This window comes from Diadema antillarum, unplaced genomic scaffold (genome assembly GCF_040938485.1).
Source record: "Diadema antillarum isolate AM-2024a unplaced genomic scaffold, OU_Dant_1.0 seq00000998_RagTag, whole genome shotgun sequence".
NCBI lineage: Eukaryota > Metazoa > Echinodermata > Echinoidea > Diadematoida > Diadematidae > Diadema > Diadema antillarum.
Genome location: NW_027271836.1, coordinates 1508631 through 1521921, shown reverse-complemented (window position 1 = coordinate 1521921; position 13291 = coordinate 1508631). Strand labels below are relative to the sequence as shown.

Sequence of the window (13291 nt, the reverse complement as noted above, 5' to 3'; positions counted from 1 at the left end):
TCATGAGCTAAACTCTGTACCTATGTGAGTAACTATGTTTATCTGTATGATCTCGCTGTTTCGTAGCATGCGTATGTGGTCCCATCTATTGGTACTGGTGTAATGCCGTCGAATAGGAGAATCCGAGGGCTGACTGCACGATCGCGACTGGGCGTAGCTGTAGCCAAGTAGCTGGCTGTATGTAGCAGAGCAAGGATGGTGATGCAGCTACATACATAGCTGGCTCCACCCCATGCTATAAATTAATTAACGTCACGATGACTATAGTTTTACAGTATTCTTGCATTAATAGTACTATAGAGTAAATCATTGATCATCCCTATTTGCGACAAGGTGCATCTTTGTGGCAGGGGCCATTTCATTCATTGATGAAAAGACCCAATCAGGTGTGAAAGTATGCTCACTTCCCATAACACCTGTGAGTAACTCCCACTTTTGTTCTAAAGTGGGACTATAAGTACACTTGATGCTCTTTAGCTGTTCTGTGATTATCATTGCATGAAACTGCCCCTGCTGCAAATAGGCACCCTTTTGCAAACAGGGATAAATTGGTTACTCTAGTACGTACTAGTAGTATTTAAGTAAGTGTTCTGTGACGCTTCTGCGCACAACTTCTCTTCATTATCTCATTAAGTTTTGAGTTTAGAGATAAGAAAAAAATGGGCAGTGTTTTGAGTAAAATGTCCAACACAAAACAATATACATAATCAATCATGTATTGTGCATTAGATTAAAATTCATGTGACCAAAATGCTGTGTGTGTGTGTGTGTGTGTGTGTGTGTACTGGCCCAGGTCCACATTTAATGCTCTTTTTTTTTATCTGAGTGATTTTTCTTGAAGTGTCTTTTGTCTGTTTTAACTTTCAATACTTCATATTCACTCCTGCAGTGTTAGTCATACACTGTACATATACAGCAATATCCCTGCAGCAAGTAATCAACTCAAAAGAATCACTGCCTGGGTATCATAAACATTAGATGTTATTCCTGAAAAATATGGGATGTTTGAGGTTTGGGTGACATGAATAAGTTTTTTGCTTTGTTTCAAGATACCAAACACAGCATGAATTCAATAATTGTTTGAAAAGTGAATTTAAAAGCCAAGACAAGAATAAAGACATCAGAGAGAGACTGATATAAGTAAGAATAATAATTACAATATATTTTTTTTCAAGAAGAGGGGAGATAAATTTTTATAGCTTACTGTCTCATGGTTACACAGGCTCTCATGGAGTTCATTGAACAGAAGTGGAGGATTAATGGAATGAGCATTTATATCTTTCATAATCAGACTGTAGTCTGAATTACAAGATACAATGAATATGTGCAAATCAATTGATTGTGTGGGTTTTTTTCTTCAAATCACTAACACATTACTCCTCTTTCTCCCACTTTGCATTAGGTGTCTTCACACCAGAGTCATGTGGTCAAGATGTTACGGACAATAGCTGTCAGGATTGCAGGACTGCAGGCTGCCCAGAGCAGTGGAAAGTTCAAGAATGCAACCAATTTATGTGCAGCAGTGAGTGCTAAGTATGCTGCACACCCACCTAAATTACTTCCCTTTTGCAGGAAGAACAATGTTTCATTCAGTTCAGGTGCATATGATACAGTTCATCGAACATTATCCAGTGCAAGCAGTGAGCAAACTGAAGTAGGTAGCAGAGCTACCAGTACAGATAAGTCCAAGCTAGAAGATGCAAGGAAGGAAGTGGCAAATCTTCTCACTATTGGCTGGCAAGCCCCAGAGAGCATTTCAGACATGGACTTGGAACACTATATGACCCTGACTACAAAATCTGGTAGGAAGAAGTTTCTGCGTTTTCTTGCAAAGAAAGAGATCATCAAAAGAAAAGAAAAAATGATGAAAGAGGAGCGTGCCCGTCAGAAGGCAGAGCAGAGGGCCCTGAAGGTTGATGAGGAATTGGATGAATTTCCAAATCGGTACCTGCTGCGTGTCCATGGAAATGCAATGCTGCAGTTTGACCAGTCCAGATTGGCAGCTGGCATGATGTTTGGCCCAAAGATTGCATTCGACTTCAGCTATGAGGACCTCATGCGGAGACAAGAAGTTTCGAGTCTGGTGCAGCAACTACTACATTCAATGAATGCAAACAAGCATGCCAAAGACCCATTTGCCATTCACTGGGTTGGTCTGACTGAGGAGACCCAATCTCTGAAACGGTTAAGGCATATCCTTGGGGATTCTCTGGAGAATATCATGGTGAATGAAACAGAGAAGGATCTGTTGGAGGTGTTCCCTAAAGACCAGCTCATCTACATGAGTGCAGATTCACCCAACGTTCTCCAGTCATTCGACTCGGACAAGGTTCATGTGATTGGTGCCCTGGTAGACCGCAACATCATCTACACTGGTCAGTCGTTGGCCAGGGCCAAGCGCCATGGCATTGAGCATGCCCGTCTTCCACTGGACAGACACCTGCAGTGGGCAACAGGTGCAAAGAACCTGACCTTGGACCAGATGATTAAGATTCTTTTGGAGCTGAATGCCTCTGGGGACTGGATCAAGGCTCTGCAGCATGTACCCATCAGGAAGCATGCAGGACTTAGGTCTGGGCCTCACTGGGACGCGGAAGCAGAGTTTCCTCCTAGCCGGAGGAGAACCAGGCAGGACAATATACAGAGGAATCCGTCTCATTTTGTGTCCAGTCGTGCAAAAAAGTCCAAGGCACCGGACAGGTCAAAGATTGGGTCAAAGAAGAAGACTTTTGTAGAGGAGGAAGATGACACTGATAGTACTCTGTTCAGTTCAAGAGCAAAGGGTCACTGGTTTGACAGTGAGTGAGTTAATTGATTGAAGTGCATTGCATTTAATTTTATTCATTTCAGCAAGGTAAAAGATTGCGATCAGCTAAAGAGCTGCTTTTCATCAAGGCTGTGCATACAAATTTACCAACTGTGATTCAAAATATGTATGTTTATGACAAAATGATTTGTTTTTTCTTTTTTTAGAGAGAGAGAAAGGCCCTTTGAAATACTTTGTGTTCTTATTACAGTGCACTCCCATCGAAGAAAAGTCCTCGGGACTGGCAATTTTCTTTCATTATATATTGAAATTTCATTAAAGCCAAACAGTAAAATGTATAGAATGTATAGAAGATAATTTTTGGACCTGAATTTTTACTTTGTTGTAACAAGACTTTTGTTAAAACATGTTCGTGATTACAGGAGTGCATTGTATTGCAAGGTTTTGTCATGTTCAAGCAATGGCTCAAAGCTTTGACTTAAACTATTTTTATGAGCCTATACAGACAGTGTAAGAAGGTGACTGAGATATTGTGTATGCCATCTCCTCCATGTGGGGCAGTCATCAAATGTGAATGCATAATAAGAAAGAAGATAAATTGTTGTTGTTGATTTAAAGAAAGAAAGGAGAGAGAGAGAAAAATGGGGCCCTATATAAATAATTTGCCCCAGAAAAATTATTTGTAATAGAAAAATTGCTCATTTAGAACAAGATTGTACATGGCACATTCAGAGTCAATTCCAAAGAAATGCCCACAGATGTTGTGTAGATGTTTTAAACTTAAAGATTTGTCGTAGTAATTGCAACAAAGGTAACATGCATTGCCTAAAACTTCCTGCTCTGTTAAAGTTCCAGAGCAACAATATAATTATCTTTAATACCATTGGATAGATTGTCTCTGAATTCGAACTCTCAGTTGACATTAAGCAAGGAGAGCACTTAAATGAGAAGGTATTGAGACACAATGTAAAAGATACGAGTGGCACACCCTTGAACCAGGTACAAGAAGTAATAATTATGGCATACATGTACACAGAGATACCAGTTGTTGCAAGTTTTCAGTACTTGCTCCTGTTTTGTTGTTGTTGTTGTTGTTGTTTGCCAAAAATACTGCAAGCGTCATCGACAAATCAGTTTTCCCCAAATTGTAGTACCACACAATATCTATTGCAGGAAAGGAAAAATGTTTTTTCAACCAAAAATATTTGTTTTCAGCCCTCAGAATACTGCAATGCTGTTTACAAGATTGGCATCCATGCAAACAAGTGATGACAATGTGGAGCTAAAATATGAGCATCAATGTGGAATGTTTAAAGTGAAAAGCAAGCCCATGTTCAAAGTGATTTTGACTAAAGACTAGGGCTAGAGCAATTGAGTGGAACAATAAAAGTTTATGAAAATCGGAATGTGAAAAATAAAAAAACAACTGAAATGTTTACAGCTTTTCACAAACTACAGTTTTTGTAGTGTTTTACAAAACGATGAAATTACCTAGGGTGATGTCATCTCTTCAAAACTACTTTATTGGTTTGTCAGCTATACAACAGACTGTCAATAAAGTAATTTTGTTTTATGTTCAAGTAAACCATGTTTCTTCTGTTTTATTTTTTTCTTCTCTCAAAGTTAATGTGAACATGAAATGACATGTGAGTGTGACCTCAGATCTCTACCAGAATTTTTATCCAATCTGACCAGCAGGTATAGAGGAAATCCAGTCCAAATATAAGTTAGCCTGATTTAAAAAAAAAAAAGAGTAAAATCTTACAAGTTCAACGGTAAAAATGTGACTGAAATTGGATGAAAAATAAGGAAGTTATGACATTACGAATTTTTGCTAATTTCTGCAAAACAGTTCTTGTACAGTGAATATGGATATGCAAATGAGTGAGCTAACCATGTCATACCCTCACAATTTTCCATTGATCATGTACAAAAAAGTGACAAAAGTTCAATGTTTCTGTCATTGAAGCCTGAAACATGATATTATTCTTTGTTGAATAACTTCAGAAAAGTGATCAGTTAGATATACGAGGATTTGAGCCTGGGGCATAATTGCATTTGAATGAAAAACTAGAAATTTCAAAACTATATGTATACAAACTATGTATAATTATGGTAAGTTGTAAGGGAATGACACGCCCACTTTGCCATTTTCATATTCATATTGACGGTTCAAGAACTGTTTCCCCCAAAATTAGCAAAACTTCAAAATGTCATAAGTTCCTTATTTTTCATCTGGTTTCGATCAAAATTATACTATTGAACTCGTGATATTTTACTCTTTCTTAGACTAACTTATATTTAGACTGGATTTCCCCTTTAATTGTCGTGTCAGATGACATCCATATGTGAGTGAAGTACCTATCAGCAAATATGAGTACATTCACCCTTTGATTAGGTAATTGCTATACCAGAGAAGTGGATATTTTGGCTTTGACTTTTGATCAGTTCTTTCTCGCTAGGCAATGCCCAAAATCTAAATTGACATTGCCCATCATGATGTTGCCATAATACCAAGTTTAAAGGATGTTTGTTTCTTTCTTTGTTTGTTTTCTTGATTGTTGTGTACATGAGTGGTGGAGAATGAATGCTTGGTTATGAAAATTGCCATGATTTATTATATATCTTTGGGCCTACTCCGTTTGTATTTTAGATTAAGGCACCTTTATTGAGAGTTTTTCCCCTAACAACAGTTCATCCAACACTTCGGACCCCGGTAGTGCAGATTTTGTTTCCTTTCATGATTACGCCAACAGAGGGTAGCAAACATTCTTCCAGATAGGGCTTGCAAGATGCCCCAGGGCAAAGATCAGCGAAGTCAGATTTACTGTGTCAACTCGACAAGAAAGCGAAAAAAAATATACAGTGAAGCAAAATGAAGTAGACAGTGATTTGAAAGTTTAGATCTCGTACAAGAGTAATAAGTGAGTTTAATTGATAAACAACTTTATTCTCACAAACCTTCATGGGCTCCCCGAAAAGACAGCAAGGTTGTCCCAAAGAAGTGTGCGTGTAGTGACAAGAAGACGCCCCACATTTCAAAGCCATGTTCTTTACTCATTCATGCAGTTGTTTCTCAAAAACAACAACAGCAGCAGCAACAGCAACAACAACAACAATACCAGCAGCAAAAGCAGCAACAGCAGCAGCAACAACAACAGAAGCAGCAACAGCAGCAGCAGCAACAACAACAATACATGAATTAGCACTTCCCAACGTGTACCTCTCAAAATTTATTTTCAAAATAATCAAACTCTCGAGGTAACCTGAAGATTTTACCAATGACTTAATATACAGGGGCCCGTTTTACCTTTTCGATCAGATCAGTTTCAAATGTATCGCATATCCTGTGAAGCAATGTAATCGATGCCTTTACACAACTCCAAGAAATCATAATATTGATCTTTGTTATGACCAAAACAATAGAGTATTAATCTTACAGTTAAAACGCAGACGACTCGAGTATAGTCGATTGTGTCCTCCAAAACAGGGAACTATAAATGTATATTTTCAAAAGATGATTCTTACTAAAGCTCAAGCTGCCACAAATTTCTCGAAATTGGGCTTGCATGTGCAGAACGAGCTTATATCTTATAATGATATGAAAATCTCCTTTCTTTAGACACAACTGTACGTTCAGAGGTGTCAACCTAAGGGTTAGTTTCTGCTGCCAAAATCTCTCAAGGCTAGATGGGGAATACGTAATCCAGTTCAAAGGGATACTTCATTACACAACACGAACGCAGTGAAGGAAGAGAGATATGAATCAGCATGCGTGATAGTAGTCAATAAATATCAGTCGGATCACGTTCAATTCAATTCAAATAAATTTATTGGGAATTTTCTGCTTAGAATATATGTCAGAAATGAAATACAGTCATTTCTTTTTATGTTCAAGACAATAAAACATACAGTGTTCACATCCGAACATAAAACTGAGATATACGTGTACAGATTAGGGAAAAGAATAAGAGAACACGTCAATTGGGAACCACTCGGGATAAAGTGAATCAAATGATCTGACTGAATTATGGCGCATGTATTGGGAGTGTGAATGCAGAAAACTGTCGTCAAATAAGCATATAGCTTGAAGATACGACGGCCTTGAAAGAGAAGAAAAAAGAAAATGGACAAAACATACATCATGTAGGTCTATACTTATCGAAAACAAAAGAAAAGAAAAAAATGAAAGGGAAGAACTTATTCCTGACTCTACTTCCTTCACTAACATCGTTATTATTTTTTTTCAATGATTTTAACAAATCACAAAGAAAGTTTATTCTTTCATTTGTGGTATATCCGAATTGAAAAGTGTTTTTATTTTACAAAAGAAGGCTGTAAGAATTTGTACAAATCCCACCTACATTATATTGACCCTTTATTTCACCAAAAAAAAAGTCTTCAAACTAGATGATATATATAACTTGTACATTCAAACACCATCTTTTATGTTTAAGTATACGAAAAACTTGTTACCTCAAGCATTGAAACGATTATCTTTCATATAACAAAAAAAATTATTCATATCCGACCGTATGTGGAATAACATTCATTTCAATAATCCAAGAATCCTGCTGGCTCACAAATCCTCAAAGGAGACCTCCGGATTATTTTTCAGACTTTTACATTAATTGAACAACTATAAACTAGTTATACTGAGTGAAGAGTTTCAGAATTTATGATGATGGGGTTGAGGAATAAGGACGTTTTTAAAATTTACAACAAATTGCAATGAACAAGGATGATGACATGGTACCCTCACCATGAGAATGCGTGAGTTAGGGCTCAAGGAAGCAGAACAAAAGAAGATGGCATGCATACATTCTACGTAGGTAAACTTGTTAAGCAAATGGTATTGTAATGGAAATACCGGCTACATTTCTAAAATATGTGAGGCTCCTATGTCATCAGCACTGTTCAGTGTAATTTGTTTAAAGGGGATTGCTAGTAACTGATCAGTGGGAATCAGTGGAAATGCTGGGGGATGATTGTTCCAGTCCTTGTGGGATTCATTTAAGAGTACATTAAATCTATTGTTGTGTGAAAAAATTATTTGCTTCAGAATGGTCTCATATTCAAGTAATGTGCTGTTTAATGTTTCCAGGTTAGCATGCCTGTATAGTGACGGGGCATGAAACTGCACATTACTTGAATAATTATGAGACCGTTCTGAAGCAAATAATTTTCACATAACAATAGATATATAATGTACTCTTAAATGAATCCCACAAGAATGGAACAATCATCCCCCAGCATTCCCACTGATTCCCACTGATCAGTTAGTAGCTATCCCCTTCAGGATTTTTTTTTCAGAATAACTTGTTTCTCTGCTCAAGGACCACACTAAATTTCACAAATCTATAAATTACATGGAGCTGTCAATATAATGTGTACTACATGATATGAAATTATGAAAATCGTCTGGAATGCCCCTTTAAGACACTATATTAGTGGCTCTAATGTATTAATGTTCTTCCCGATCATTAAATGAAGCAACTCACATCCTTCTTACAACCTTTTAAAAGATATGATTAATGATGATAGATGATTATTCTTAGATGAATTATCATATTTAGGTCTATATCTAAAAATATAGCGAAATATAACATAGTATTGATAATTATAACAGAAATGTACAATAATGGTATTTCTGGTAAGTAAAATCAAGTCAGACCATTTGTGACTCCCCCCCCCCCCCCCGGACCTGCACCTCTCTCCCTTTTCTTGTAAACCATTGAGAAGGGGGAGGGGTCGTGTTTGTTTTAATTTGTTTTGATTTTTAGTCGTTTTGTCACGAGGTAAGGGCTGTCACTTCATTTAGCATCATCCTCATACGCATTCACTGTGATGGTCCCTGCAGCATGGACCATGTCCAAGAAAAGAAAATACAACAATGTACTGTGTTTTGTAACTAAATGATTTATTGAATTTGTTTATGAAAATGTATAGTTTTCCCTAAAAAATATTTCACTCTAAATTCACTCTTTTTTTGTATTCACTCCTTCAAGGGTGAATATTTTCACTCGATTTTTTTTTTTTTTAGAGAGAACGTTACATTGTATTATTGCAACAAAATGTGCAGAAATGAATTGAAATTGAAGATAAGAAAATAGGAATGTTTGAAAAATTTCATATGTCTGAATGAAACAGTGATTTAAAACAAGGGCCTGGGCCCCGTATTATAAAGACTTGCGATTGATTCAAATCAATCAAAGCAATCACAACTTTACGATTGAATGCAAATCCATCTTATAAAAAAAGTTATGATAGAAATTAAGACGGAGAACTGCAATTGATCAATCACAGGTTGCGATTGATTGCTGCTTTCAAGAGATTTGTGATTGATTGATTTCTATCACAAGTTTTATAAGACAGGGCCCAGGGATATAAAAATAAAGTTCCTCTCTTTTGTTATCAATTTGCAAGAAGAGACACGCCCACCACGATGGGTGGGTATGGATTTCTCATTCAAGAGGGCGTTTGGCAACTACTAGTACTGTACACGCCCTGCATGCTGATCCGTGCGTGCAAATGTATTACAGCTCTCACAATCGCCGTCTGTGTATGAGAACTTCGTTGCCCGAGACGTACGCGCATCGCACCGGTGCCGTAGCGAGCGCCCTTCTCCTCCTGTGTGCGCCAGCCGTATGAATCTCGTTGTACACAAAACGGGGTAACGGTACTCGCACTGGATGCGGCACCGCCGTGTACAGCCGTCTGAGCTGCACCTGTGGTTGGTTATGTGGTAAACGTAAACTACGGTGAAGGTATGTAATATGGCGGATATTCTAGGGGACGGAAACTAAAGGCTGTGGAGAGAAAGGAATGTCTCTCTTCGATTATTTGCCAACTTTTGGCGAATATTCCATCTGATTTGACCACATTCCCTGCTGGAATAGCTGGACTATAACCTGCAAACATGTTGGACTCAGATGATGGTTCAGAAACCATCGAAGAATTACGAGTGGAGGTGAGCCGGTTAAAAGAAGACCTTGCGCTAGCGAGCAAGGAAAAAATTCAAGCGGCGGAATATGGACTGGTCGTCTTGGAAGAGAAGCAGGCTATCAAGCAGCAATATGAAGACTTGGAATTGCTCTACGAGTCATCCAAGCAGGAGCTCGAAATGGCGAAAGAGGTAAATATTCCTTCACCAAAGTAATGATGAATCGATCGATCAATTTGTATTTACAAGCTACAAACATAATGTTGTTAATCATAAACTGTTACTACTGTACTAACGCTAGAGTCCGAGACAAGAGCGTTTATAAATAGTGTTAACATTAGATAGATGTCTACCAGTCTACACTACAGTCAAATCCAACATCATAAATCAGTCTGGTAACCCCGCTCATGAGGAGGGTTGCTCATGATCCCTCCTTTAGGACCCCGTCCGTGGTCATGATAAGGCCCTCGGGGCGAGATGCTCATGAGGCCCCCTACCTGTCCCTTCACTTCTCAAGTTCTCATTCATCTCACATCTGACATAAATTGTCGCAAGTTTGCAAGGTGATTTTTTTGTTACACACACATGTCCACTATCCATGATGAAAAGAAGAAAAAATTCTGTCTGCACTTTAGAAACAAAAAATGAGTTTTTATCAACCAATGTGCAGTGACCCACCGAAACGCAAGTGCCAGCAGGTTCACTCAATGCGGGGCTGACGCACCTATTGGCCTTACCCAACTTAAAATCTTTGGTGCTTTTTTCTGCGGTTCTCTCTCCACGCACGAATCAGTCACGTGCAACTTAAGTGTGACATAATTTTACAGTGGGCTCTTACAAATTACACGTGTAATGAAGTCCTCGCCCTCGGGACCGACATTTTTCTTATGTTCCTATCAAAATTTCGTTATAACCGAACAGATAAACAATAAAAATACATGATAGAGTGGATTATGTACAGCCTGAATTTTTACCTTTTTGTAATGGGAACTTTGTTATAACCGTGTTTGTTGAACGGGAGTGCAATGTACAAATATTTGCAAAGAGAAAAATAAAATCAGAACTAACCTGATCTTGTGCATACATGTGTATATATTCCAAATTACTATTCCACACTGATAGAGTAGGTGGGTACTTCAATTTGTCAGCAAACTAATCACTTTGTAGGTACATCATATATGAGCTCATTTTCTTTGTGAATTCCGTTGTCTACCAGCCTTTGGGGACCTTTCTTGCAAGTGTCCCGCGGCAGTCAGCGCAGATACATAACTGTAGTGTGCAAGCCATGCTGCATTAATAATATGCCCTCTACAGAAATCTCCTGTGCTTGCGCAAACTCACTCTGAAAATCCCACAGCTTACATGGCTTGCGCGCTGCCTGTGCTGGCTTGCACTTGCATAAAAAGGCGCCCAAAGGCTGGTGGACAGATCGATTTTTAGTGGCCCTGGGCCACTGCTAATGTCAAGCCCTGCCTGTCCATTTGTACAGTAGTTGTACAATTGTATGTTCAAGTGTATCCACAAATTCTAGAAATGTACACTCCATGCTACATGTCTCTTATTCTTTCTTGTGTTTTGTTGAATATTCCATGGTCAAATAAATTCAGTTGATATTCTGCATGGCCTGCAAGTATGTACACATGAACTCAATACGTAAAGTTAAAAACTGAAAGTCACTTTAAAGGTATAGTTGGAGGAAAGAATCTGAATTTTGACCATTCCCAGCTCTTGTTTCAATAGGAGTTTCCTATTTTTTTTTTTATTTTATTTTACTGCTCACTCCGATGGGAACTGCTCTTTCTTTCCTACTTTTGAGCCAAGTCATCCCTATTTTTCATTCAGAAAGGTTGGGAGGTCTGTATATTAAGATACAAATGATAAGAGTTTAGTGGATAATCCCACAGGGTACCTCCAGCTAATCATCCACAATCTCATGCCTGTAATGTCTTGTGGATTGTTTCTTTCATTTCCAGATTTACTCTGGTAATAGTTGAATCTTTATAAAGCGTGAAGCTTTCCAAGATTAACAATGCAGCAAATGTGATAAGAAAACAAGCTGGTACTAGACTTTGCTTCATACATCATAACTCATTTGTGGTGATATACAATCTACAACTGTATACATTGTATGTATGTATGTAATGTAAAGCAAATTAGTTATGAGCACTTTGAATTGTGCCGACCTTCCGAGTACCTTGGTGTGCACACTTGGTACAGCAGGCAAAGCAACTCAACTTTGGAATGCGAATTGCTTCAGTGGTTTCTTTGAGTTGGTTCTGATCCAAGAGAAAAGTGAAGTACACCCTTTATAATTCCCTCAGCTCCATGCTCTGCTTTCACACTGTAGTGGTTGTGAAATCTCCATCGAGGGAATTGTGGTCTAGACAGCCCATTCCAAATTTAGAAAGAAATATGTGTACAGTGTATTATAGTCGACCATAGCAGTATATTGGCTTATGGGTGTATTGCAGATCTACATAAACATCATGGAAACCATGCACATTATGTGTAGATCTTTAAGAAACAACAAATTTACAAATAACTGTACTGATACTAAAACTTTACAGGCTGCCTACTGTAAGTATGAATCTGCTGGTTGAATTTTTTGTAGTCTTATGGGTACAGCTGCTGGGTCAACAATAGTAAACATCAATTTGTGCTTATCATTTTTGTTAAACTCTGATTGTAATGATTGCATAGATTTCCATGTGTGTGACATACTATTAGCTTCATCATAATTATCTTGCATTGTGCTGTTCTTACCATTTCACTTTATTGACACATTGTGTTGTCAAAGGCAGTGATTTTCAAGAGAGAAAAAAAGTTATTTTTTATACACAATGGGCCCATCTGACACTCTCTGTCTTTAATGCCATATAATCCAATATTTGACAGTACTTTAAAGATGGAGTGTTGTCAAAAACTAGACACCAGGAGTAGGACATACAATGTACAGATTGTACTTGTTTTACATCGTGTAATTAGTGTTTCAAATGTGTTGTATAGAGAACTCTTTATGCTGAGCAACCCAGGCAAAGACAGAGGTTCCTTCTTACATTCAGTACATGTACTCATTACAATCTGATTTAAACATTTGTAATTCAAACTAATCATCAAATGCTACAATTGCAGCTGTTTTTTACTGTGGAATGTGTTATACTTTGTAGCTCTGCAGCAATGCCATGCCCTACCCATAGAATAGTAGAAGGGAAAACATTCATTCCATGGGCATTTGATTTCTAGCCTCTTGTCATTTCATGCAATGACTTTGAATACCAATGGCAATGGGACAGGCTCATTTGCAATGTGTAGATTGCTATGGCCAGAAATGGTATCTGGGTGTATCACTAGTATAAGTCTTGTACGTAAAGCTTATAAACCGGCCTGTGGCAAGGGATTTCAAATGAAATGCTGCACAAGTATGCATACATGTGGGCATGCGGGCATGCCAGCTTTGCAGTGAAAGCCATGTGGCACTGAGGACAGCATTTCTGGATGGGCATGAGCCATGATGACTCACTGCCCTTTAAACGGTTACTTACCGCACGTGAGATGTATTATTGAGGCATTGCCCGACTGAA

General features: G+C 38.1%; 2 protein-coding genes across 4 annotated transcripts in view; both read left to right on the top strand.

Annotated features, from left to right (window-relative positions):
• Positions 1-1432: 1432 nt before the first annotated feature.
• LOC139742371 (tRNA methyltransferase 10 homolog C-like) lies at positions 1433-2806 on the top strand. The gene has a single exon (XM_071652949.1). It carries the CDS (start codon positions 1433-1435, stop codon positions 2804-2806), a length of 1374 nt encoding a protein of 457 aa, XP_071509050.1.
• Positions 2807-9616: 6810 nt separating this feature from the next.
• The window catches only part of LOC139742339 (protein bicaudal D homolog 2-like), a 51158-nt gene continuing 47483 nt past the window's right edge, over positions 9617-13291 (top strand). For all 3 annotated transcript variants that reach the window (XM_071652918.1, XM_071652917.1, XM_071652916.1), the window contains exon 1: positions 9617-9902. In XM_071652918.1, coding sequence (XP_071509019.1) covers positions 9687-9902 — 216 coding nt within the window. In that variant the 5' untranslated portion in view covers positions 9617-9686. The remainder of the gene's footprint in view (positions 9903-13291) is intronic.